This window comes from Tenrec ecaudatus, chromosome 2, assembly GCF_050624435.1.
Source record: "Tenrec ecaudatus isolate mTenEca1 chromosome 2, mTenEca1.hap1, whole genome shotgun sequence".
NCBI lineage: Eukaryota > Metazoa > Chordata > Mammalia > Afrosoricida > Tenrecidae > Tenrec > Tenrec ecaudatus.
In genome coordinates, this window is record NC_134531.1 from 302,646,643 (window position 1) to 302,673,918 (window position 27,276).

At 44.2% G+C, this 27,276-nt stretch overlaps 1 protein-coding gene across 1 annotated transcript in view; it reads left to right on the plus strand.

Moving 5' to 3' along the window:
* IMPG2 (interphotoreceptor matrix proteoglycan 2) overlaps nt 1-27,276 on the plus strand; it is a 113,560-nt gene that overhangs the window by 47,450 nt on the left and 38,834 nt on the right. Inside the window, exons 10-12 of the mRNA XM_075542609.1 lie at nt 2,838-2,858; nt 10,639-10,883; nt 22,757-22,842. Of these exons, the coding sequence (XP_075398724.1) occupies nt 2,838-2,858; nt 10,639-10,883; nt 22,757-22,842 (352 nt within the window). The remainder of the gene's footprint in view (nt 1-2,837; nt 2,859-10,638; nt 10,884-22,756; nt 22,843-27,276) is intronic.

Below are 27,276 nucleotides of genomic sequence, written 5' to 3' on the forward strand. Positions count from 1 at the left end.
ACTCTGAAAATACACTATTTCCTTGGTAACTTACCATCTGTACTCTATCAGTAAATGATTTGAATGCTGTATGACAATGCAGGAAGCTATTTCCAGGAAGCTAGCACTCTCAGTGCCACTTTTTCGGGTAAGTAAACCTAGGAACAGGCAAAATGCTACAATTCAAGGAGACACAGTAGGTAAGAATTTGTGCCCCCCAATCCCCTGCTGAAAAGCCACACAGCCATTTTTCGGCCCTCCTGTGAAGTCAGATTCAACGTGGCTTCAGCATCCTCCTACAGCGAATCACTCTCACTGAGGCGCTTTGGCAAGCGTGTGAAGGCCAGCCTGGGGAGTGTGTCGTGAGGTGCCATCACCCTTGTTCCACATTACAGTGACCCCATGCACGACAGAAGCAAACCCTACCCGGTCCTCACAGCTGTGTCAACCCTGCTCGCAGAGGGTCTTTCTGTTTTTCAGAGAACGCACTAGTCCCCATTAAACACCACAGTTTTGAGTCAATCAAAGACATTTCTGTTCTATATAAAGTGCACAGCATAATGGTGTTTTTGTATGTCATCAAGTTGATTCCAATCTATGGCAATCCTACAGGAAGAAGCAGAACTGGCCTTGGGATTTCTAATGCAGGAAGGGGTAGTAGGCTACTCGTTGGGGGCTTACACGCTCAGCCTGTTGAAACCACCAGCAGCCCCATGGAAGAAAGAGGAGACATTCTACCCTTGAAAAGGTGGATTGCCTCAGGAGCCCATTGAGCCCTTCTACCTTGCCCTGTGGGGTTGCTTTGAGTTGGAATCAACTCGATGGCAGTGGGTTTGGGCATCTTTATGGTAGCAGATTGCTACATCGTTCTTCCATGAAGCAGCTGCTGTGCTGAAACTGCCGTGTTTTGCTTTGAGCTGAGTTGAGTCCTTAACCTCTGTGCAGCCACGGCTCGTTGGCATGCTAGCGAACATTGATTGAGGAATAAATGTGTAATACCATACCTGATCAGTTGACCTCCCTCTTGACCCATGCTAAATTTCTCTGGGTTTAAATATTTCTTTCTTGTTTCTCAACAGAAAGTTTCTTTTATTTTATATTTTAATGTTGCTGGTTTATTTTAATATTGCTGGTGTTCTCTCCTGTCTTCCCTTTCCCCCTGTTTCGTCTATTGTTTTTATTATGTTTCCTTGTTTAGGAAGCAAAGAAGGAGTGGATGTATAGAGGCAATAACTGATTTAATAGCTTCTCAGGGATAAAGGGGCTGGGGGTGGTGGGAATTGGGGAGCAAATAATGAATATGAGAGAGGGCACTAGAACTGATGATGATGATGTATATATAACTCTTTCTAAAGCAACTAAACTATGGAAATGTATGATGTATGAGTATATGATATCAATGAAACTATTAGGGAAAATTTATATTGGGCACTTCACTTTTGTAAGCTCATCTAGTCTTAATATTCATTTTTACAGAAGAGAAAATAGGCTTAAAATAATTAAGGACTTAGCCAATGTCAAGGAGCTTTGAAGTTGGGGCGCGGGGAGGATTTAAACAAAGTGGGGGACTTTGGAGCTCTAGCTCAGAACCTCCATTCCATACTGAGAGCGATATGTGCTCAGCCTTTTGATTGATAGCTGCGGCCGAGACCTACCCACAGGGACAATAGAGATGGACTGAGATCACATCTGTAGGTGGGCAGCTGGCTTCACCGCACCCACATTTTAACTGGCATCTGTTTGTCAAACTATTTGGGTTCATCAGAGATACCAGCAAGCACAGCAAGACAGCAGCCATTTGTTAAGAGCTAGTTAAACAATAGTTTGACCACAATATTTGGCTTATTTGTCCTTTAGTTTTGTTATCTGTAATAGGGACAACTAATGGCATTTCTTTCATACCGACATTTTAATGAGGATCAAATAAGTCCGTTTTTGTAAAATGCTTTGCACAGTTCCTGGCATATGCAAAATTCCATTTAAGTGTATGGTGTATAAATAAATGTTTAAAGCAATGTAATGTCATACAGGTTCCCAACCCCTTAGCACTTTGATATATCCGATCTCATTTTATTTTTCAACTTAAATGCAACATATTCTTGTTCAGTCTGTTGTGACTCAAAGTGACTTATATGCCAGACTAGAGCGACTTTTAGGGTTTTCTGAGTTGTAATATTTACAGGAGCAAATAACCAGGTCTTTGCTCCCCTGGAGCTGCTGGTGGGTTGGAACCATGAACTTCCTGGTCAGCAATCAGGTGCTTAACCACTGTGCTACATCCAGTGCTCCCTTAAACTCAGTGGCATCAATTGCACTCCCCTAGAAAGTGTCCTCAAGTTTCTTAATGCCAACAGCAAATTCCCTCTGCTAATTTCCTGAAAAGGCTTATTTATAAAGATCAATGGCACTGAATTATATACATGTAGAAGTATTGGAATTGGAAGATGTTTCATTGTGCATATTTTTGACACAATTAGAAAAAATACATGAATAACAAGTACAGGAAGAATAGAATATTCTAGAATTGACTGTCATGATCAATTGTAGAACTATTCTTGATATGATTGAGTTGTATGACATGTGGATGAAATGCTAATAAAACTGTTAAAAAAAGAGAATTGGTCAAAAAGTAAGTTTAAACAAAAGCCATAAAAACTACCATTGGTTTTCTCCATCACTGTGCACGTCCTTTGCTTTGTGGGAATTTGTCAATACCTGATGCAATGCAAGTGTTTTTATTAAAGGGAATATTTAAAAGAAACCAGGGGAACTGTACTAAGAGTCTGTGCTTCAGTGAATGACGTGACAAGTACAACTGCTCTCCAGCCCTGTTTAACTCTGTGCATTTTTATTTTCAGGTCCCCCGGAGAAAGTGGCAGGTAGAGTATTTCTTGGTACTTTCTCAACAATCCATTGAATTAGGAGGTGGTTTTGAAAATATGGCAGCCCTAGGGCTAAGCGACCATGGCTTAATTCTTCTGTCACTTCCCCAAGCACTGCCCGCTTCCTTTTCATAGATCAGGGGTTGACAAGTGTTTCAGTTTTCAGGGTCTTTAGAGCATGTCTTTAACACACTTGACAAGTGCTATGGGCTTGGTCACGTGGACCCAACTGGCCGTGGGGTTACAGCAGTTGAAAGCTGATACTGTGTAAATCAATGGACATGGCTGGGTTCCAGCAAAATTTCATCAATGAACACTGAAACTTCTATTTCACATCACAAAATATTCTTTTAAAAAAATGTTTACACACATGAAAATTATTTTCAGTTCATGGCAAGTGGGACTGAGTTTCGTTTGTAGGCAGTAATAGGCAATATTTGTTATAGATTGCTGACTGACACGTACATCGGGGTACATCCGAAACGAGAGCGATCACCTTAATGTGCATTAATGTGAGCACTAATGAGCACTAGCAAGTGTACTGTGTGACTTAATGGAAGCCAGCATCCCTTTGGATGACTTCTGAGTTCATTTACAGACACCATGGCTGTACCCAGAGCATAAATTCAAGCACAGCCAAGACTTCTGTGGGGCTTACTTGTGATTTTGCTCTTGGATTCCAAATTGATAGAAAGTTCATAAGCTACCTGGGTAATTGTTAAGTCTACTTTGGAATTTATAAATCAAATTTGTGTGCTAACTGTAGCATGTTTATGGATGCGGTGATATTTCTTCATTATAACATCTCATATTGAAAGGATATAGTTTCATTGACATTATTGCAACAAGCATTGAATCAGGGGCCCCTGCTTGGTGTATAGAAGGGAGTAACTCCTGACTTCCACTCTGTGGAAACATAGAGTTTCACGAAAGGTGCTTCCAGGCCTTGTCAGCCTGCCGGGCTTCTGTGTTCATTTCCCTCGCTCGTTTCCAGGTGAGGCAGTGGAAACTCAAGTGACCGCGTGCTGGCTCTAGGACAGCTCGACTTGCTATGAGTTACGTAACTGGAAGGTGTCAGGTATTTTGACCCAAATAGTCACAATGTGAGTTTCCGTGTTCTTTATGTATTTATTTTAATTAATTATTTTTAAATTAAAAGATCATTTTATTGGGGGGCTCTTACAGCTCTTATAACATACCACACATCAACTGTATCAAGCACATGTGTACATATGTTGTCATCATCATTTTATAAACATTTACTTTGTATTTGAGCCCTTGGTATCAGGTTTTATGTATTTAAACGTCCTCAGGTGGCATAATCTGCACTCGATTGCTAACCTGAGGGTTGGTGGTTCGACCCCACACAGTGATATCGTGGAAGAACAGATCTGTCAATTCACCACTGTCACCATTGCAATCTGTTCTACTCTGTAACACAGGGGGCTACCGTGAGTTGGAATCGACAAGATGGCAAGCACCACCACCGCCTGTGTAAACTGCTCTGTATGTGCATTAGAGATGTAGGGGCTACTCTTGGCGGTAGCTTCAGGTTCTTCATCTAACCTGCTCTATGATCAACAGAATAGTAGCCAGCTACTGACTGTGTATGGTTCTCTGTTGAGACCCTCTACCACTGGTCTCTGAGTTTGTTATATGCCGGTGGCTTCTGTCTTGCTGGGAATTATATCACTGGTATTTCAAATGCCAGCAGGATTACCCAAAGTGAGTTGTTCTCAGCAGAGTGTCTAGATTCTGAGCAGACTATGAAAAAGGAGTAGGCTGCCCAGCTCAGAGGAATTAGCCACTAGATCTCAACATGGATCGGCCATAACACACCGGAAGGAGGAAAGCCTTGGGGATTGAAGCTTTCAGGACCTTGATTAGCTGATGGGGCACAACTCAAAAGCGGTGAAACCGCTGCAAACATCAGTTAATCACTAGAATTTCGAATGCACAAAGAATCTAGGAAAATTGGAAACTGTCAAAAATGAAATGTTGGCATAACGATCGATATTCTAGGAAGAACATGTTTAGCATATCTTAAATGGAAAGAGCTGAAGAAAAATTCAAGCCTTGAGTTGCAATATTGAAAGATTGCCTGGGAAAAATATTGAATGATGCAGCAAGTATCAAAAGAAGGGGGGGGGGAACACACAGAATCACTGTACCAAATGCTCTGATCAATAGTCCACCATTTCAGGAGGGAGCATGTGAACAAGAACCAATGGTGCCAAAGGAAGAAATTCAAGCTGCACTGAAGGTGTGCGCCAACACAAGGCTCCAGGAATTGATAGAACACCAAACAAAACATTTCAACAAGAAGCACTCACTTGTCTAGGACAGGGCATTTGGAAGACAGCTACTTGGCTAACTGACTGGAAGCGATTCTTATTTGTACCGATTCCAAAGAAAAGTGACCCAATAGGATATACAAATTATAGAACAATATTATTAATATCATAGGCAAGATAAAATCTTGCCAAAAACCATGCAATGATGGTTGCAGCTGTACATTGTACTGTACCAGAGGTTCAGACCAAATTCAGAAGTGAACTTGGAACAAAAGCAGAGAATGTCAGAAAGATTTTTATTTGTGTTTATTGACAGTGCAAAGACATTCAACTGTGTGGATCATAACAAACTATGGGTACCCTTGAGAAAAGTGGACATTCTAGAACATTTCATGGAGTTCATGCAGAGTCTGTACACGGATCAAGAGGCAGTTTTACGAACAGAACAAGTGAATACTGCCTGGTGTAAATCAGGAAAGGTATGAGTCAGGGTTGCATCTTCTCACCATTATTCAAACTGTATGCTGAGCAAACAATCTGAGAAGCTGGATTATATGAAGGAGAACTTGGCATCAGGACTGGAGGAAGGCTGATTAACATCCTGTAATATGCAGAGGATACAACTCTGCTTGCTGAAAGTGAGGTGGACTTGAAGCACTCAGAGACGAAAATCAAGTGTTGCAGCCTTCAGCATAGATTGCAACTCGATATAGAGAAAATCTAAACCCTCACACCTGGACTAATGGATACAATCATGATAAATGGAGGAAAGATTGAAGCGGCCAAGGATTTCGTCTATTCAAAGACTCACGGTCAGTGATCACGGGAGCAGCAGTCACGAGATCAAAGTGCACATTGGATTGAGTACATCTGCTTCACAAGACCTCTTTAAAGTGTTGAAAAGCACAGAGTTTACTTTGAGGACTAAAGTGGGCCTGACCAAAGACATGGTGTTTTTAATCACCTCAGATGCTTGTGAAAATTGGACACTGACTAAGGAAGTCTGAAGAATTGATGCGTTTGAATTATGGTGCTGGTGAGGGATATTGAAAGTATCACAGACTGTCGAAAGAACAAGCAGATCTGTCTTGGAAGAAACACAGCCAGAATGCTCTTTAGAAGCAAAGATGGCAAGAGCTTGTTTCAAGTACTTGGGGCATGTGGTCCTTGGAGAAGGACACCATGCTTGGTAAAGTGGAGGGGCAGTAAAAAGTGCAAGACCCTTGGGGAGATGGATTGACACGGTGACTGCCTAGAGGGGCTCAAACATGACATCAGTGTCAGGAAGGGCTGGGCCAGGTGATGTCTGGTTTGGTTGTACACGGGGTTGCTATGAGCTGTAATGACTTGATGACACCCAACCACAGACACAACAACACAGAGACACAGCCAGCAATTCTTTGGGGGCGCTATTTGATCTTATCATACAAGTGCTGTTCTAGGCAGTTTCCAAATTCGTTCAGTGGTGTCAGGGACTATGAACCAGAGGACATACCCTGGTACAGATAGGAACTGGAAACACAGGGAATCCAGGGCGGATGATCCCTTCAGGACCAGTGGTGAGAGTGGCGATACTGGGAAGGTAGAGGGTGGAAAGGGGGAACCAATTATAAGGATCTACATATAACCTCCTCTCTGGGGGATGGACAACAGAAAAGTGGGTGAAGGGAGACATCAGATAGTGTAAGACATGACAAAATAATAATTTATAAATTATCAAGGGTTCACGAGGGAAGGGGAAATGGGGACGGAGGGGGGAAAATGAGGAGCTGATACCAAGGGCTTAAGTGGAGAGTAAATATTTTTAGAATGATGAGGGCAACGAATGTACAAATGTGCTTGACACAATGGATAAATGTATGGATTGTGATAAGAGTTGTATGAGCCCCCAGTAAAATGATTTTTAAAAAGTATTAACTTTTTTGCATACTGAGTTATAGATGAAGCAGTCTGAGACAAATGCTTTGTCATACATATCTCTTTTTGCATGCATGCACACACATATATTCCTAAGCAATTATGTGCACATGGCATGTTCTATTTACTTCGTACCACTCTTAGGTTGTACGTATCCACATTAAGCTAGTAAAACCAATTTTCAGTAAATAAAACATGTGTTCCCCTTATAAAAACACTTTACCAGTCTAGCTCTTAGCTTGTTCAGTGCCTGCCTCCTTTATGATAGAAGATCATGTACTATAGACAAAGGGATGCCCGAGTTTCTGAGAAATATTCTTGTTTTGGATGCTCTTATGAGATGTAACATCTACTGGTTTATTTCTTTTAACGGTTACGTGTTGGGCTGTGGTCTGCATGGTTGGCAGTTCGAAACCACCAGCAGCTCTGGGGGAAAAAGACTGGGCTTTGTACTCCCATAAACAGTTGTAGCCTCAGAAATCCACAGGGGGTCACTGTGAGTCAGCATTGACTCGATGGCAGCGAGTTTGGTTTGGCTTTGGTTGCACATGTCTGTGCACCAGGACATTTGAGAGGAGAGAATCAGAACAGGTGCATATGACCTCCAGACACTTGATGCCTCTGGAAACAACTGTTGGGCAGAGAGATTCCTTCTTAACTTGCAGCTGTTTCAGCCTGGACTGCGAGATGGTAGATGATGACAAGTGGCTGTTGGTTGCCAAGGAGCTGCTGAATATATTCAGCCAGCCCAATTAATTTTTTCCCAATCAGACGATATTGTTTTTACCTTCTAGTGTCTATTCTGTTTTATATGTAGTTCCTTGGCCTCTTGGCTTTTTAAAATTGTGACTCTCCTTCCTAGACTCGATGCCTAGGACCCAAACAGGTCTTTGTGCTTCTAATTCTGAGCCAGAATTCAGTCTGTGGAGAGTTATAGTACCATTCTTGGCCCTGAGAATCGATGGTCTCCTGGTAAGGCAAGCATGTGTCAGACAAAGCAGCCCCGGGACTGGAGTTGGAAAGTAGCACTATCATTCCATTAAACAGCAGCATGAATTAGTTGCTCCCAGCCCTCATCCGGCCCCTTAAAGACACCATGAAGGCATCCTTTTCATGGTGAGGCTTTTTCTGTAGCTGTGGGAATACCTTGATCACACTATAGTGTTGTCGTATTTTCAGAGAAGCACAGATTCCTGTCCATTTAGTAGGCACTGGGTACCTCTCAAGGGAGCCCTGGTGGCATAGTGCTATGCATTCGGCTCTTAACTGCAAGGCCAGCAGTTTGAAACCACCAGCCTCTCCTCCAGAGAGAAATGAGGCTTTCTGTCCTGGGAAAGAGTTCGTCTGGGAAACACACAGGGGCAGTTCTATCCTGTCCATAGGGCTTTCAGGAGTTGGCGTCAAGGAACTCGATGACAGTGAGTTTGTTTGCTTGTTTTGAGTACATCTCAGGTACCAAACAACACCTCGGGTGGAGAAAGGAGGCGGAGAGACAGTCATTGTAGCACTGTCTTTTAACAACACAACGAAGGCTGGGATTGAGGAATAGGCAAGGTTCTAAGTCAGTTCAGAGGAAGAAGTTCTTTGCTTTATTTTTTTTCTGCTTTGATTTGGGAATCATTTTTCCCCTTTGAGTGTCTGAAGGGTTCAAATCTCTTCTCGTGTCGACCTGCATTGTTTGCTCTCTGGGAGGATGTTTTTCCGCATCCTCTGGAAAGAGCTCGGAGTCGTCGGTTGGTTAGTGAATTGAATGGTTGCGTCCCCGAGGCTGGCTGGAGAACCAACGGGAGATCGTGGGAGCTGAGATTCCCCAGTCATACCTTTTTCTCTGGGAGTAGTGGACCGAAAGCCGTTGGGAATGTAGCAGAGTAGTTGAGAAGGCAGGTGATGAGTCAGACAGGTGTGCTTGTAACTTGACTACATCACTTCTTGTGAACTTTTACTTTTGTCTTTAACGTCTTCAAAGCTTGATTTCTTCAATAATAACTTAAGGTAATAGAAACACGTTTAGCCGGTACAGTAAAAGTAAATGGCTTTCTAATGAAATTAAACGACTTGGGTGAAACTTATGTTAAATGCAAAAAGTCTGGCAAATTGTCAGCGTTCACAAAAGATCAGCCCTCGTTCTAGCTATATTGGTCTAGAAGATCCACGGAATGCGGCAGCGTCATGACAACACGCACGTCGCCACTGGCTGGAGGGTGAGCGTGGCCGCCACTGAGGCAGGTTGTCCGGGAATCAGTCGTACGCCTCCTGCATGGAAGTCAGCTGTTGTATCGCAGAATCACCACAGCCCGATTTCACGGTGCTAGAAATGGTCTGGGTTTCTATAAACAAAAGTGCACCCCCGAGAGTCCCGGACAACTGCTACGTTAGAAAATACTCTGGTCTGGTATCTTTACAGAATCACAAAATCTTTTACTTTATTCTCATAATTATACACTTCATGTGACGATGATAAAAAAAGATGAGGGTTTTCCATTTTGTAAAGAAGTTAGGTTAACTAGAGCCTTTTCTTTTTTAAACGAGAGAATGCTCACAGTGAAAGGAGCAAGCGGTTGTGAAGAGAGAGGGGAGTGGGTTTTGGAGGAGGAAAGAAGAGTTACAAATCTGGGTATCTCCGTTATCGAGCGTTGCTCTCACAGAAAGCTCTCACGTGGCTGGCTTTAGCAGACAGAACTGTATTCTGTCCCAGGTGAGGCAAAAGTCTGGATTCAGAATGTCTGCTCTGAGGGAGACTTTCTTTCTACGTTATTTCTGGGAAAAGGTCCTTGTCTTTCAACACCGGTGGGTGTGGTGTCCCTTGGAGATGTCCATGTGTTTTGGCATCATTCTTCTCCTGAGTCTAGGATAGGCTCGGCGCTGGGACCCCGGGGCACAAGGCTGTACACTGCTCCTGGCTCTTCTTTCTTGCATGCAGCGAGGCCCTTCTTCTCTGCTGCCGTCTTTTTCTTTTCATCTCTTATAAAAGGCGTGACTTAAGAAGGGACAACTTGAGCAAGGTGGTGACTCAACTCATAGCAGGCTGAGTCACACCCTCTTGTAAGACTTATAAGAGGAGCAATCCAATCTGATGCTGCCTCATTAACATATAGATGTTACGCCTTACCACACATAAAATAAAATGGAAGATGATAATTTCAGAAAAACAATATAATACTGAGAATCAAGCCTGAGCCAAGCTGACACATATTTTGGGGACAGAGGGACACAATTCAATCCCTGACAATGGAGGAGGGAGTTGCTTAGACAATTTCACAGGGATGGTCTCTGTAGTTTTTTTTTTATAACGCTTTCTCAGTTGTTTGAACTGTGACTGTTCTTAGAACTGTTCCCTGGGAAGGAAGAGAGAATGACAGAAGGATGTGTAGTCTGTAGAGAGTGACGATGGGTTCCGTGCATTTTTGAGAACCCTCTCCCCACATCTGCCTCATGTTAGTGCTCCATGGGCTCAAAGCTTGGGGAGAGCGATAGTTCCCCGATAGAATTCTTGCATGAAAGCAGCTAACAACAATAGAAGGACCTGAGCAGGCCCTCCCTAACTTGTTCTTTCTTCTCATCCGCAGTGGCGTAGATGTTCATTACGCAGTGACTTTCAATGGTGAGGCCATCAGCAATACCAGCTGGGACCTAATCAGCCTTCATTCCAACAAAGTGGAAAACCATGGCCTTACGGAATTGGATGATAAGCCCACTGCTGTTTACACAATTAGCAACTTCAGAGATTATATTGCCGAGACCCTGCACCAGAGCTTTTTGCTTGGGAACTCTTCCTTGAATCCAGATCCCGCTTCACTTCGACTTATCACAGGTGAGTTTGGTAAGCTCCAGCGAAATCAATATGTGGTTCTGAGCATTCTGTCGTCTGCATGAGACGGACATCTTCATGTGAACGGACCTTTAGCTCTGCAGCTAGTTTTGCATAATTTAACCAAGTGATCTCTGGAACTTTTGTCGATCAAAAACCTCAAACCAAACCCACTTCCACTGAGTTGCATCTGATTCACAGCACCACGGGGTTTCTGTGCTTCTAAATCTTCAGCACCTGGACCCTTTTTACCACGAGTGTCTGGATCCACACGGTTGACCTTTTGGTTAGCAGGCCAATACTTAACCCACCGTGCTATCAGTCTTCCTTACTATTTGTAGACAGAGGCCACCAAGAGTGGGGGAAGTGGAGAGGTAGTACGACCTTGAGAAAGAGTTCAGAGACATGAGAGGAGGAGGTCAGAGACAGAGACACTGGTAGCACAGTGGCGATGCTCGGCTGCTCACCAAACGGGCAGTGGTCAAGAACCACCAGTCTGTCTCCTGGAGAGAGGGATGGCCACTTGATTCCATAAAGCTTCACGGCCTTGGAAGCCCGATGAGGCAGTCTGAGTCTATATTACACGAAAGCAAGGCTTGCTGGGAGATAGAATCAATTAGAATGACAATGGATTTTGGTTTGATTTAGAGAATTAGGAACCAAGTATTAGAAAGAGAGATATTGAGGCAGGTTATGGTGCTGGCTGGACAGCCACGCCATTGATCCGTCATCAAGGAGTCAGCTGGTAAAGGATTTAAAGTCAGCAGATGAGAAGGAGCAGGATGACTGATGGCAGATCTTCATCAAAGAAGACTTCGTGCTTTGTGCCAGGCAGAAGCCCAGGACATCTCCTACTCAGATTGAGTGCAGATAATGATGGAGCTCTTGTTAGGATCTGAAATGAATAGGTGGTTCTGGGGGTCATCCAGGGGAGAGTAACCACTTAGTGGAAAGAGTAATCCAGTCTAAAAAAAGGACTAATACTTGCAAAGAGTGTGGTAATTCTGAGCTTAGCTCCTCCAAGACATTCTGTGCTCTTATGGTTATTCCATGAAAAAAAAATCTCAATGATTTTTTTTTCACATATTGGTAGTGCAGCTTTAAAAAATGGCCAATAAAATAGATTTCACTGTGGCGACAGAGCATGGGAGAAGTGCCAGATGTCAAAGAGAAAAGGGATTCAAAAGTATCACTAGGGGAAGACTGTGGAATCAATTGGAAAACTTAGAGCAGCACTCAGGGAGGAAATTAAGAATTTTGAGGCTGGGTTTGGGAGAGACTTTTTAAAAGGAGAGAAAGGAAAGTTTTTCTGGGTAATTTTTCGTGTGTGCGTGTGTGTGTGCGTGCGCACACACATGTGTATTATGCTATATGTGTCTGAAAGAAAGAGAAAGAGCTAAAGAAAGGGAGAGAGGAAAATCATAAATTCCGGTGTGTAATATGATTTTCCCTTCCCCAAATAAGATTTATTCTTATTTTGAGACCCTGGACTGATACTTTAAATTAGTTTTAATTAGTTTGGATCCTGTCACGTGACACTATGTGTTGGAATTAACTGGATGGTAGTGGGCAGTAGTGGTGGATCCTCAGATAGGGCCACAAAGTGGATTATATGGATTACATAGGGCTTTAGAAAGGAGAGACTCTCTCTTCAGTGGACAAGAGTGGTGTAAAACTACCAGGTCTAAAATATTAGGCTTCGGGTAGATACCCTGGGCTCACTTTCTCACAGGCTCCCATTTCTTTGTTGAATCTTGTTGGAATACTTGGGCCAGTTAAAACAATACAAAGAGACGAGGCAGTACTCCCTCAACTCAAGGACACGTTGTTCTAACAATCCGGCATTCTGTGATGCTCACCTTCATGACATGATTGCTGAAGACAAAATGGGTGCATAAGCAAATGTGGTGAAGAAAGCTGATGGTGCCCAGCTATCAAATGATATAGTGCCTGGGGTCTTGAAGGCTTGAAGACAAACAAGAGGCCATCTAGCTTAGAAGCAACAAAAGTCCACATGGAAGAAGCACACCAGCCCTTGTGATCATGAGGTGGTAATGGGATCAGGTATCAGGCATCTAAGACCTAGAATCAAACCATACCCAAGGTGAATGGGATTTGGGGGGCATGGAGTGGAGCCCCAAAGCCCATCTGTAGACAATTTGACATTCCCAGGTCCAGTAGGCACAATTGTACAGCAATAATAAGTAAAGATGATAGTAAAGTCATAGAGAGCATGAGAGGTAGAGGAGAGATTGGAATAATGGAGTCAGACACAATTCATGGTAGCATGCTCACCTCAGCCCCGCTTGGTGGTCCTTGTGGGGCGAGCCCGGCCACAAGAGCAGGAGAGAGCCTCGGGAGCAAGAGCAGGAGAGCCCCCACTTTATTGCTAACCAAGGGTTATATCTCATTAGGGGGGCATGATTACAGGTAAACACACATCACAGGAAGGGGCAGTACAATAGGCCTACACATTGCAGGAAGTGGATGTATAATGGGCATAAGTGTAACAGGAAGGGGATGAGCTAGGGGTGTGCCTATAGGAATGGGAAGGTCTAGGGGTATACATGTGGCAGATGGGCAGACCCTAGATTCATGATGGCAGCCTAACCTTGGTCATCTTTGGGTGGGTTTGACCTCTCTGGTGTCTCCTACAAGGAAACAGACAACGACTATCCTTATCAGACGGGAGTGGGCCCTACTTGTTGTGGGAGAAACAGTGGTGTCTGCTTGCTCTAGATGGCTACTCCTGATGACCTCCAAGTGTATAGTCATTCGCAAGCAGCTAAGTTTGGCATATATTTGGGGGAGACAGCTTGGGAGAAATCCTTCTGTTTCCCATAACTCTCAGCAGTGGAAGAGCATGGTGTCCACCGGGCCTTCACTAGATGGATTTTTGTTTGGTTCCATTTTGTTTCTAATGGCCATTCCTATGCCAAACCAGAATTTGGAAGGGCTGCAGCTTTCTCAGTTACATGCTCAACCTCTCAAAAGATCTGATCACCCTTGATCTTGTGGAGTTTATTTTCCATGGAAGACGAGGTAATTAATTATTCATACGGTTGGAAAGAGGTTTAGAAACTATTTAAAACCAACTGGAGTTTCTGTCTTCCTAAGGGGTCTCTATATGTCGGGCCAATGCAAACAGGTGAACAAAGAAAGGTTCTACCTCTGGTTCTGGTCAGACACATCCCAAACTGCCCTCCCGACTATCTCTTCTTTTTATTTCTCAAGGACTCCTTCTTCGCTCCAGGCAAAAACCACTTGCTTCTTTGTTTGTTTCCATGTGTTGTGTGTATTCTCCCCATGCTGTCACAGAAAGCTAGCCCCTAGCACACCGTTGTGGGTCCGGTAGGCGCAACTGTACAGTGATAATAGGTAAAGATCCTAGTAAAGTTATAGAGAGCATGAGAGATAGAAGTGAAGTCCTGAAATAAATGGACTCAATCACGATTCATGGTGCATACTCACCTCTGCTCCACTCGATGGTCCACGTGGGGGGAGGGGCGGGGGGAGAGAGAGATCTTTAATGCTAGCCCAGGCCTTTTATATTCTCTGGGGACGTGCAAGCCCCCTAATTACAGGTGAGGACATATGTCACTGGAACGGGCTGTCCTATGGATAATACAGTAAGGAGAGGGGAGTGGTCTAGGGACATACACGCAATAGGAAGGGGAGGGATTGGGGTTATACATGTGACAAGATGGGCGGATCCTATGTTTAGGATGGAGGCTTAACTTTGACCTATTCCCTAGATCTCCATAGGAATCATTGTCAGTAGTGTGTAACCCCACCTACTGGAACCAAATAGATGTCTGCAGGCGTCCATTGTCTTTAACAGCAGGGAGTGGGGCCTGCCAAATAGTCTGGCAATTGAGCGCTCACTGGGAGGATGTCTGGGAGGATGTCTGACCTCCCCCCACAAGTCCCCCTTTTACTTTATATATAAAATTCAAGAGCTCCATGGGCAACATGGTTATTTTCTATACATTGAAGGCTGTCTAGACAAAACTCCATGATCCAATTAATATAGCCAAAAATTCAGGCTTGGTAGAAACATTTTGAATGCAGGCATGGAGGATAAAGTCCCTGTATGTCCATCCGCTATTGGAGGAAGGTATGAGAGTGGCTGGATGCCGCGGTGGGAAGAAATAGAGCCAAATAGGAATGTCTGCTTCTATAGTTAAAGCCGCCGGCCACACAGCAACCAGCTATGTGCTTGTAAGAGACGACCTCAGAGCAGCACCATTAAGGAGGATAATGTGAGGAACAATGTCATGAGAATGTGATTAGGACTTACCTATTACTCACAAGGGTGGAGGTCCCCCACTCCCGCCACTAGAAACCTAGCCTTCCAGGCTCCTTTGCGAGACAATGAAGGATTCATCCTTAAACACTCTCTTCCCGTTCTCTGCTCCTCACGGTATTTGCCTCATGCGCGAACTTCAAAAGTGCCATAGAGGCCGTGTGATTCTCCTTCATACGCCTTAGCTTCCTATAGAAGCAACACGTGATAGCCAGGACGAAAATTGTGATAATGAGCAGCACTGTTAGGCTGGAACCCAGGCTATGAGAAATACGTTGAACCCAAGCACGAGGGTCCAATTCTTCCATGTCCTTCACCAATTGCTTAATTATGTCAGAGCCAGGAGATGCCTCAAGCCTGTCTTTGAATGTATAGAAAATATCCTTTTTAAGCTGATCAACATCTAATGAAATGTTTCCCTTAAACGCTTGCACATGTTTCCTAATCAAATCCCAATCATGCAATGTCTTATTATATGGGTAAGGGGTTATACAACAATCAGATACATTCTAATCACATTTCAGCATTAATTGATGTTACAAATCCATAATTTGATCTCCCAACCACTGAACAGTTTGCTGCAGCTCCGCTACTTCCCCCTCTTTGCCCCCCAGTTCCTCGTCCACCTTTGCCTGAGTGGCCCAGAGCTGATGTGAGTCCACCTGCCACTTCTGCATGAAATGTTCAGTTTTGATAGTGTACCAGGGTCTCCTATAGACAGCGTCAGCCATGGAAGAAATATCTCAGCAGTCAGCAATTGCCATTCTCAGGAATCTGCCAGGTCTCCTTGACGTTTTGGATAACTTCCGCAACAGGACAGGGTCGCGTCACATATCAGCTTCTCTCCTTTCTTCTGGGCCTTGCTGGCAGAAGAGAAATCCATCTATCTCCTTTGCCTGTGAAAATATAAACAAATAGCCCTCTCTTCGGGGTGTCATTAACCTGAAAAAGGAATTATGATGAATAGTGGGTGGCTTCTCCATCTCTTCCCTGTCCATCTTTCTCCAAACATGGTTGCGTCCTTCTAAGGAGAGGCCCACAGCTTTCTTCTGCAAAAACATAATTGCATAGCCTTTTCTCCAGGTGAATGGACCTGGATCCCAAACGCGGTTTCCATCGTCTTCGGATTTCTTAGGATTAATTTTCTCTGTAGAATTGAAAATGTGTTTATCTGCCCTCATTTTGTTACGCACTTTTAGTAAGGAGAAAAATTTTTTGGTTAATATCACTAAATGAAGTTTGTCACACATGAGATTCCTCTTTTCCCCCTTCTGTTTTAACAATGTAAATATTAAAATATTGCTAGCAGTCTCAGTTACCTGGCTAGGTCTTGAACCAGTGAAACTACTTGTTAGATAGCCTCCATTGTTAAGTGAATTTTGGCTTTCAGCTCTCAGAGAATTAAGAGAGCTAAATTGAGAGAACTTCTTACCATACTTTGAAAGACTAAAAAAATTCTTAAGAAATTTTGTTCAGCTGTTCTTTAAGTAACTTACCAGACATTTTTTTTCTCTCTCCAAGTTTACCAATAAGGTTGTAGACTCAATTAAGCTGCTTTGCCCTTCAGGCTTCTTACACTGTATGATTTTACAATCTTGCAATTGTCTCTCTTGGTTAACTTCACTCACTCCTTCCATGCTGGATGTAGAGGAAGTTCATGGGAGGGTCTTAGGCCCTCCTGAATGCCCGACCCTGTATCCAAAGTTTAAAACCATTTTCCCTTCAATCTCTAATTCCGTGGGGGTGGGGTGGGGTGGGGGGGTAAGCGCTGTTGTTTCCCCACAACAGCATTCCAAAGGACTCCTTGATTTAAAGGGTGGTCAGACTTCTCAAGTACTCTTTCCTGATAGACATACAATTTTACTCTAGGAAAGCAAGGAAGCCAAAATTGGCTTAAGCGATCTTCTTTTATAAACCATGATATATCAGAATTCACCACTGCCTTAACGCATTCATAATCTCGTTCAATAATTCCAGCAACAGTCAGAACACCTTGAGGATTTACATTAGACTTTCCTAATCGACATCCTATAGTTCTTTTAGGTAGCGAACCCCAATTACTGCTCTTAACAATTTCTGATAGAATCACAGCTTTTGGCTTTACTTCACAACTCTGATCGACTCCAGTATCAATTTGAATTTCTTGAGTAGTCAGGTTAAAACTTCCTGACAAAAACGGTATTACTCTTTCAATAAGGGGCTCCTGTTCTTTAGCATCAGCAAACTGCTGTGGGGGCTCCTGAGCCTTCTCTTGGTTAATCAAGGTTATAGCAGCCAGAACAGGGGCTGGGGTTCTGCAAGTTTGGCTAGGTCTGGTCTCCTGCTGTGAGGTTGGGGGATGCCTGCAGTTTCTCTTTAGGATCTTTGCTCTGGCCGGCAGACACCTTGCCTCCCATGTTCTGCTGGGTGGGGTCTGTATCCAGCTCCTTCCTCTATTACCTGCGCTCCGGTTCAAAGGGGCTGGGAGCACGCCCCGCTGCCCGTTTCTTGGCTTGGCGTTACTTCCAGGTACATGGCCTCAATTGCTACACTTTGAATGACCACCCTCTGCCCAGTGACTACCTCTCTCGCAGCAGGGGCAGAGTCCAGTTGCCTCGGACTCTCTCCCTGGATCTTTTCCACTATGAATTGTCCTGTTCTTTTGCGATATCCGCCTGCAGTCTCTCTGGTAATGTCCCTCTGCTCCACATGAAAAGTGTCTCCCTTTAGGTCTGGTGTAACTTGCCAAAGCGGCAGCCATGAGGTTGGCTCTGTGCTCATCTGTCCCCACGTCTTTGCAAAGCCTGATATAATCTAACAGCGTGCTCTGTTCTTTGAAAGGGCGTATGGCAGCCTGGCACGATGTATTCGAGTTCTCCAACGCTAATGTAAGAATAAGATTATCCGCTGCCCCTTTGTCTGTTACATTCTTGTGGACAGCACCCTGCAACCTGGATATAAAATCTATGTAAGGCTCATCATTCTTTGCTTTACTGTGGCGTAACTGGGCCGTCTGCTTTCTGATGGTATTAATTTCTCCCAGGCCTTAGACAGACTTCTCTAACTTGAGCAAAAGTCTGCTCATCAAAGTTTAATTGTGCCTCAATCGTGATATAATTCTCATCTCCTAGCAAATGGTGAATCCCTATATCTATCCCATCCTCAGCATTCTTGCGTGCTCGTGCAAGGGCTGCTTCCTTCCGCAGCATTTGATATTGCAAGGATTCTGAAGAGGAAAGGCACACTTTCGTCAAAGCTTTCCAGTCTGCCTGGATCCAGTGTTCCACATCTGCCATATTCTTGACCTTACCAATTACAAATGGTGAATCTGGGCCATAACTAGATACGGCTTGCTTGAGATCTTTCAGTAGCTTCAAGGGAAAGGCAGTATATTGCCTTTCTTGATTCCCTTCGGGGTGCCGCTCGTGAGGCTCCCTGTCTATAATTCTAGCAGGATAAGCCATTCTGAATTCTAAGTCTGCTTCTTGAGCTACACTCTTTATTCTCCACCCGTGAGAGTAAAGGTGCTTTCCTACTCCCTGACTCTTTGCCTCTCACTTTCCCAGCCTCACTTGCTAGGTTAAATTTCTCTGTGTGCATTCCTTTGGATCTAATCTCTTCTCCTCCAACACTGGCTTGCTTGATAGTATTGTGATTCCGTGTGCTATACTCTGGTGGGGCAGATAGTTCTACTCTGCTGTCTCCTGATTCAAACTTCATTTTCCCAGCTACACCTAAAATCTTCTCATCTGCCTGAAACTCATTCTGCCTGCTTCTCGCCTGATTTAAGTCTGCGTGGCTTAGAGGTTTCTCACTACTCTGCTGGTCTTGATCTTTCGTTCTCTCACCTTGCAGCGGCTCCAACACTGCTTTAATCTGCACCCACAGATCCCAGATCTCCATGGGTATGTTCTGTCCTTCCCTGTGAGACTTTCTTAAGTTAATGGCTACCTTTTCCCAGATCTTCATATCAAAGGTTCCTGACTCGGGAAAAGAAGTATTAACCTCCTCCTCCTCCTCCTCCTCCTCCTCCTCCTCCTCCTCCTCCTCCTTCTTCTTTTGGTTACATTTCTTTACCTCTTGAAGAAACTCTTTCTCTTATTCATTACCACTACATTTTGTTTCTTCAAGAGGTGGCAAAGAGTGATACCATACTCTGTATCTTTGCTCTTTGCCTCACCCATATCTCACTCGGACTAAAAAACACCCTTAAAAATAAATTTAAAAAATGTCCCAATTCACCCTCACTGTCCAATGAGGCCGTACAATTGTTACACGGGATATGACTCAAAAGAGTTCTTTTCCTACAAGACCCCACGTAATGGACGCCATATGTCAGGGGAAGCCAGTCCCTAACATATCGTTAAGGGTCCGGTAGGCGCAATTGTACAGCGATAATAAGTAAAGATCATAGTATAGTTATATAGAGAGCATGAGAGAAGTGAAGTATTGAAATGAATGGAGTCATTCACGATTCATGGTAGCATGCTCACCTCAAGCCCCGCTGATGGTCCACGTGGAGGGAGAGAGAGAGAGAGAGAGAGAGAGAGAGAGAGATCTTTAATGCTAGCCCAGGCCTTTTATATTCTCTGGGACGTGCAAGCCCCCTAATTACAGGTGAGGACCCACGTCATTGGAATGGGCTGTCCTATGGGTAGTACAGTAATGAGGGGGTGGTCTAGGGAATATACACAATGGGGAGGGTAGGATTGGGGTTATACATGTGACAAGATGGGCGGATCCTAGGTTTAGCATGGCGGCTTAACTTTGACCTGTTCTCTAGATCTCCATAGGAACCATTATCAGTAGGGTGTAAACCGCCTACTGGAACCAAATAGGTGACTGCAGGGGTCCAATGTCTTTAACAGCAGGGAGTGGGGCCTGCCATATAGTCTGGCAAATGCTTGCCCTCTGTGAGGATGTCTGTGAGCGTCTGACCTCCCCCCACATGTGTGCACATGTGCAGGTGTTTGTGGGCACGTGTGCAGGTGCGTGTAGGCACGTGTACAGGTTGGTGTGGTCACGTGCACAGGTGAGTGTGGTCACGTGCGGAGGTTGGCATGGTCACGTGCATGGGTGGTAGACGTGGTCATGTGCACTGGTTGGTGTGGTCACGTGCGGATGTTGGCATGGTCACGCGCGCAAGTGTCGGGTCACGTGCGCGGATGGGCGTGGTCACGCGCGCAGGTGGGCGTGGTCACGGCGAGCATGGTAACGTGCGCAGGTGCCCGTAGTGACGTGCGCAGTTTGGCGTAGTCACGTGAGCAGGTGGATATGGTCACGTGCGCAGGTTGGCGTGGCCACGTAAGCCACGCCAACCTGCACACGTGGGTGTGGTCACGTGCACTGGTTGGCGGTCACGTGCGTAGGTGGGCGTGGTCACGCGCTCAGATGCGCAGTCACATGCGCAGTTTGACCTGGTCACGTGCACAGGTGGGCGTGGTCACGTGTGCGGGTGCCCGTAGTCACTTGTGCAGTTTGGCGTGGTCACGTGCGCAGGAACGCAGTCACGTGCGCAGGTAGGCGTGGTCACGTGCGCAGGTGCCCGTAGTCACCTGCGCAGGTTGGCGTGGCCACGTGCGCAGGTGGGCGTGGTCACGTGCGGAGGCGGGCGTGGTCACGTGAGTAGTTTGGCGTGGTCACGTGCGTTGGTGGGCGTGGCCACGTGCGGTTGCTGTGCTCATGTGCGCTGGTGGGTTTCATCAGATGCTCAGGTGGGTGTGGTCACGTGGTCCAGTGCGCAGGTGTTCGTGGTCACGTGCGCAGGTGGGCATGGTCACGTGCGCAGGTGTGCGTGGGTACGTCGGCAGGTGTGTGTGGGCACGTGTGTGTCACGGAAATCCAGCCCCTAACACATCGTTACGGATCCGGTAGGCACAATTGTACAGCGATAATAAGTAAAGATCATAGTAAAGTCATAGAGAGCATGAGAGATAGAAGTGAAGTATTGAAACGAATGGAGTCATTCATGATTCATAGTAGCATGCTCACCTCAGCCCCGCTGATGGTCCACGTGGAGGGAGAGAGAGAGAGATCTTTAATGCTAGCCCAGGCCTTTAATATTCTCTGGGACGTGCAAGCCCCCTAATTACAGGTGAGGACATATGTCACTGGAACGCGCTGTCCTATGGATAATACAGTAAGGAGAGGGGGGTGGTCTAGGGACATACACGCAATAGGAAGGGGAGGGATTGGGGTTATACATGTGACAAGATGGGCGGATCCTATGTTTAGGATGGAGGCTTAACTTTGACCTATTCTCTAGATCTCCATAGGAACCATTGTCAGTAGGGTGTAAACCCCACCTACTGGAACCAAATAGATGTCTGCAGGCATCCATTGTCTTTAACAGCAGGGAGTGCCCCACCCCTGCAGTCTGGCAACTCACAGGCCCTCAGGGAGGATACCTGTGAGAGGTCTGGCCTCCGCCCACATCATGCAATTTTAGAATTTGTATTTATGGCTCTTCCCTAACTAGTAAAGGTTCAATAAATCGTTGTTCAGTTAAATAATACAATTACTTCTTTTTCTTTTATTGCATTTTAATATTGCCTAGCAATATATAATAGTATCATAGTCCATTTTTCAAAATCACTTTCTGCCCAAAAGGGAATTATCTTGATTTTTATATTTATCAAATGGCTTGAATTTCCATTTAACATTTTTACTTAGAATGAAAAAAGTCAGTGTTAAAAATAACTTCTTATAAATAGTGGAAAGAGTAAAAACTGATATTAGAATGGACAGGAAAAAGTAAGAGTATTGTAAATATAAGTGGGAAAAATTTTATTTTATGTTCAATTCTTGCAGTTAAGACAATTTCATTAATAAAAGTAGACTATCTGAATGAAGTAGCAAGCATTTAAAAATCATTTATTGGGGACTTATACAGCTCTAATCACAGTGCATTTATGTATCCATTGTATCAAGCACATTTGTACATTTTTAAAACATTTGTTCTACTTGAGCCCTTGACATCAGCCCCTCAGTTTCCCCCTCCCTCTTCCACCATCCCTCCCTTATGAACCCTTGATAATTTATGAATTATTATTTGTTCATGTCTTACGCTGACCAGTATCTCCTTTTACCCACTTTTCTGTTGTCCATCCCCAAGGGAGGGGGTTATATGTAGATCATTGTGATCTGTTCCCTTTTTCTCCCCTGTACCTTCTTCTTACCCTCCTGGTATTGCTACTCTCATTATTGGCCCTGAAGGGTTTATCTGCCTGGATTCCCTGTGTCTCAAGCTCTTATCCCTACCTGTGCACATGCTCTGTCTAGCTGGATTTGTAAGGTAGATTTGGGGTCATGATATTTTGGGGGAAACATGAAAGAATTAGAGGAAAGGTGTATGTTTCATTGGTGCTATACTGCTCCCTGACTGGCTCATTTCTTCATTGTGACCCTTCTGTAGAGGGATGTCCAATTGTCTACTTATGGGTTTCCAAGTAGCAAGCACTTTTAAGCCCCCCTCCCACTTCTTCTGTGTTTCTAAAATGCAAACTGTTAAGAGAAATAATTCGGATTTTAATTATCTATGTAACTCTAGTGTCTCAACTAGCAATGTTCTTAAATATGGTTCTTTCCTTAGTGAGAGGACTTTTGCTTCCTCCAATGGAAGACCCAGTTTGGAATGCTACGAGTTCAAGTCTGCAGGCAAGCACACTGTCGGTTCAGGTAAGTGTGTTTCGATGTTTTCTAACCAGAACCAGGTCCCCCAGCTTCTCTCGTGTGGACTTCCACCTGCGTACTTTGGCATCACGAGTTTCTCGAGATGTCCCCCTTTTCAATCTTTGCTTGCGCCATCCCAGAGCATTACTCAAAGCTGTCAGCTCGTGGCTTCCAGATGTTGCTTCAGAAAAGCTAAGCCTTCCGCACTGGTTCAACGAAGTCGCTATTGCCAAATTCCACACATGGTAGAAATCTTTTTTAGAGGTCAAACTTTATGGTGATAATTAAGCTATGAATGACCACTCAGTTCTTTCAGAGTTATAAAAAAAGGAGTTGTTTTTTTAAATAGCCAAGACTATGTATTACTTTTAATAAGTACAGAGGATAGACTTTCATTTCAAGAATCAAATTGAAGGAAAGTGTAGGCTACAGAGCATATAGATCCGTGTATGTAGAAGAGAGAGAAGGAAGACTAACCATATAGCAGCTGAAAATTAGAAGGATTCTAATGAAGCCTGATTTTAAGCCTGATGGAACAGAAATAACTCGGAATGATATTTCCTCTTCATTCTTATCGCTCTGTTCCGTTGCGTAGCCCCCTGACCCTCCAACACTCCCAGTCCCTTCTTCACTTGTATTCTGACCACGAGTAGAAAAGAAAGTGTCCGCCTCAATACGGTTAAGACATTAACAACCATAGCAGACACAACACTGGAGGCTTTCTGTCCACTTTATTATCACATAAAGGCAGTAGAACTCCCTTCTCCTTCCGCAGGCCCCATTCCGTTTACTTTAAAAAAACCTTCTTTTCAATCTAAGCTCTTTGAAATATTTGTTTCTTGGATTTAATCTAGTAATGAACATTTAGGAAGCCAGCCTCAAGTTCATTTATCCATTAATACATATTGTCATTTCTTTCTTATTAAATCATTTTAATGGGGGCTCGTACAATGCTTATCACAATCCACACATCCATCCATTGTGTCAAGAGCATATGTACATTTGTTGCCATCATCATTCTCAGAACATTTGCTTTCTACTTGAGCCCTTGGTATCAGCTCCTCATTTATCCTGCCTCCCTCCCTCCTCCCCCAATAACCCTTGATAATTTATAAATGATTATTATTTTGTCATATATCGTCCACGTCTCCCTTCACCTACTTCTTTGCTGTCTGTTCCCCAGAGAGGAGATTACACATAGTTCCTTGTAATCTGTTCCCCCTTTCTCCCTCACCTTCCCTCCACCCTCCTGGTACTGCCATTCTCACCACTGGTACCACCATTCTCACCACTGGTCCTGAAGGGTTCATTTGTCCTGATTCCCTGTGTTTCCAGTTCCTATCTGTACCAGTGTACATTCTCTGGTCTAGTCAGATTTGTAAGGTAGAATTGGGATCATGATAGTGTGTGTGAGGTGGGGAGGGGAAAGCATTTAAGAACTAGAGGAGAGACAAAGAATGTATGGATGTGCTTTGTACAATTGATGTATGTATATGTATGGATTGTGATAAGAATTGTATGAGCCCCTAATAAAATGTTAAAAAAAAAAAGAACTAGAGGAAAGTTGTATGTTTCATCGTTGCTACACTGCATCCTGACTGGCTCATCTCCTCCCGCATCCCTTCTGTAAGGGGGTGTCCAGTTGCCTACAGATGAGCTTTGGGTCCCCACTTGACACTCCCCCTCATTCACAATGATATGATTTTTTTGTTCTTTGATGCCTGATACCTGATCCCTTCAACACCTTATGATCACACAGGCTGGTAGGCTTCTTCCATGTGGACTTTATTGCTTCTCAGCTAGATGGCCGCTTGTTTACCTTCAAACCTTTAAGACCCCAGACTCTAGATCTTTTGATAGCCAGGCATAATGAGCTTTCTTCACCACATTTGCTTATGCACCCGCTTTGTCTTCAGCGATTGTGTTGGGAAGGTGCGCATCTCAGACTGCCAAATTATTAGAACAAAGTGTTGTTTTTTTTTAACCAAAAACAATAATTTTGTTGAGGGAGTACTTGAGTAGGGGCCCACTGTTCATCTGTGTTCTTAATTCTACACCTATAAATAGATGTACATAGATATATTTCCCCCTTGTCACATATAAATATATTTACGTATATATATGCTTGTATTTAGATCTCTATAAATGCCCTTTGCCTCCTAGTTCTTTCCTCTATTTCTTTTTCCTTTCTTCTTGTCCCACTATCATGTTCAGCCTTCATTTGGGTTTCAGGAATTCCTCTCAGCTACATTGTCCTTGATCCAGCCCTGCCAGACCTCCTATACCTTCCTCGTCCTCAATGTTTGTTCACTTGTTCCCTTGTCCCTGGATTTGTTAGCACCCACTTCCTTTCACCCGCCTACCTCCCTCCCATGACACCCCCCCTGGAATTGTCATCCTGTTGTTCTCTCTCTGGCTTGTTTGTCCTACCTGTCCCTTCCAGATAGACATGCAGCGACAAAAATATGTACCGACACAAGACCGAGCACAACAGAATATAAAACAATAGCTACTGCAGCAGCAGCAGCAGCAGCAACAACAACACAAAACCCCTATAAATAGTTCAAGGTCTATTAATTGTCCTTTACGAGTGTTACACATGTCTCCCCTCCCACCCCTTTTTAGTGGGCTACCATATGTATCCCTGAGTTTAGTCTGGCCCCTGCCATATTACCTGGGTCTCACCCAAGGGACGTATCTATACATTAGCTTCTTCCCAATGCCCCTTTGGTATTCTTTGAGCTTACCTCAGTGGACTCATGTTGTACGTGTCCTTTTGTGCTTGACTTACTTCACTTAGCATGGTTTCCTCCAGTTCTTCCCATACGGCAATGTGCTTCATGCATTCATCACTGCTTTTTAGGGATGTGTACTACTCCATTGTATGCATGTACCACAGTTTTTTAGTCCACTCGTCTGTTGATGGAGATTTGGGTTGTTTGTAACTCCTTGCGATTGTGAACTGCGCCATGATGAACATTGGAGCACAGATGTCTGGCCGTGGTTTGTTTCTTGTCTCTTCTGGGTATATGCCCCATAGGGGGATTGCTGGGTCGTATGGTAGCTGATCTCCATCTTTTTAGATATCGCTAAATTTATTTCCATAGTGGCTGTACATACCTACAGGTCCACCAGCAGTAGCAAGCATTTCTATCTCTCTGTAGCCCCTCCAACACTTGTTACTTTCTGATTTTTTGAATTGGGCTATCTTTCAGGGTGTTAGGTGGTTTCTCATAGTTGTTTTAATTTGCATCTCTCTTATGGCTAATGATCCAGAACATTTTCTCATATATTTATTGGCCATTTTGATTTCTGCCCTTGAAAAACTTCTGCTCAGGTCATTTGCTCAACTCCTGAGTGGACAAGTGGATTTTATCTCGTTGTAAGTTAGCAGATTATTGCAGATTTTAGTAATAAGGCTTTGAGCAGACAGACTTCTAAGCATGCACGGTGACATAGATGCTTTCATGCAAGTCCCTCCTGGATTCAGGGAGTGATGCTTCTATGCCAACCTGGCACTGCAAGTCTCCAGTCCGCTGCCATCATCGTCGTCATCTTCTTCTAACGGTTTTGTTTGCATATAACTCACAAACGGTATAACCCAACAGGTTAATTAATCCTAGTAAGAGGTGTTGCTCAAGCATCACCACCACAACGTCATCTCGTCGTTCTAACCATAGTCAACACGGATCTTTTCTAGACACAGGAGGTTGTGTTGATATTCCAGAGCTAATAGTGTAAAGAGAGAAATTACTTATAAGCCAGAGTTTATAAATTGGAGACAGTGGAATGGATTCAGCTCCAGACATGCACTTAAAAAAATGAGCCAATATATTAAGAGTGGCAACTTTTACATAAAATTTAAGGTTCCTCGATTGCAATGATTGATATACAGCACTCCCCCCCGCCCCCGCCCAGCCCAGGGGATGAACAACAGAAACATGGGTGAAGGGAGACAGTGGACAGTGTAAAATGTGAAAATAAAAATAACTGATACATTTTCAAGGGTTCAGGGGGGAGCGGGGAGGGAGGGGAAAAAGAGGACCTGATACCAAGGGCTCAAGTAGAAAGAAAATGTTTTGGAAATGATGATGGCAACATATGAACAAATGTCCTTGATACAATTGATGTATGGATTGTTACAAGCGCTGTGAGAGCCCACAATAAAATGATTGATTAAAAATTTTAAAAATGTAGCTTCCTCTAACTATTGAAAACCAGAAATATCTGCCCAGTGGGTCCTCCTGGCCTGTGGTGGACACTGAGTAGAGAGCTGCCATGATCGGCAAGTGTTGGTGGGCTGGGCCCACGGTGGTCACATTTGCAGTGTGTCAGCATGAGTTGATATTGGAATGTTGTTGCTGTGGTTGTTGGGTGCCCTTGAGCCTGTGCTGACTCGTGGTGACCCTGTAATGACACGCTGCCGGTCCTGCACCATCC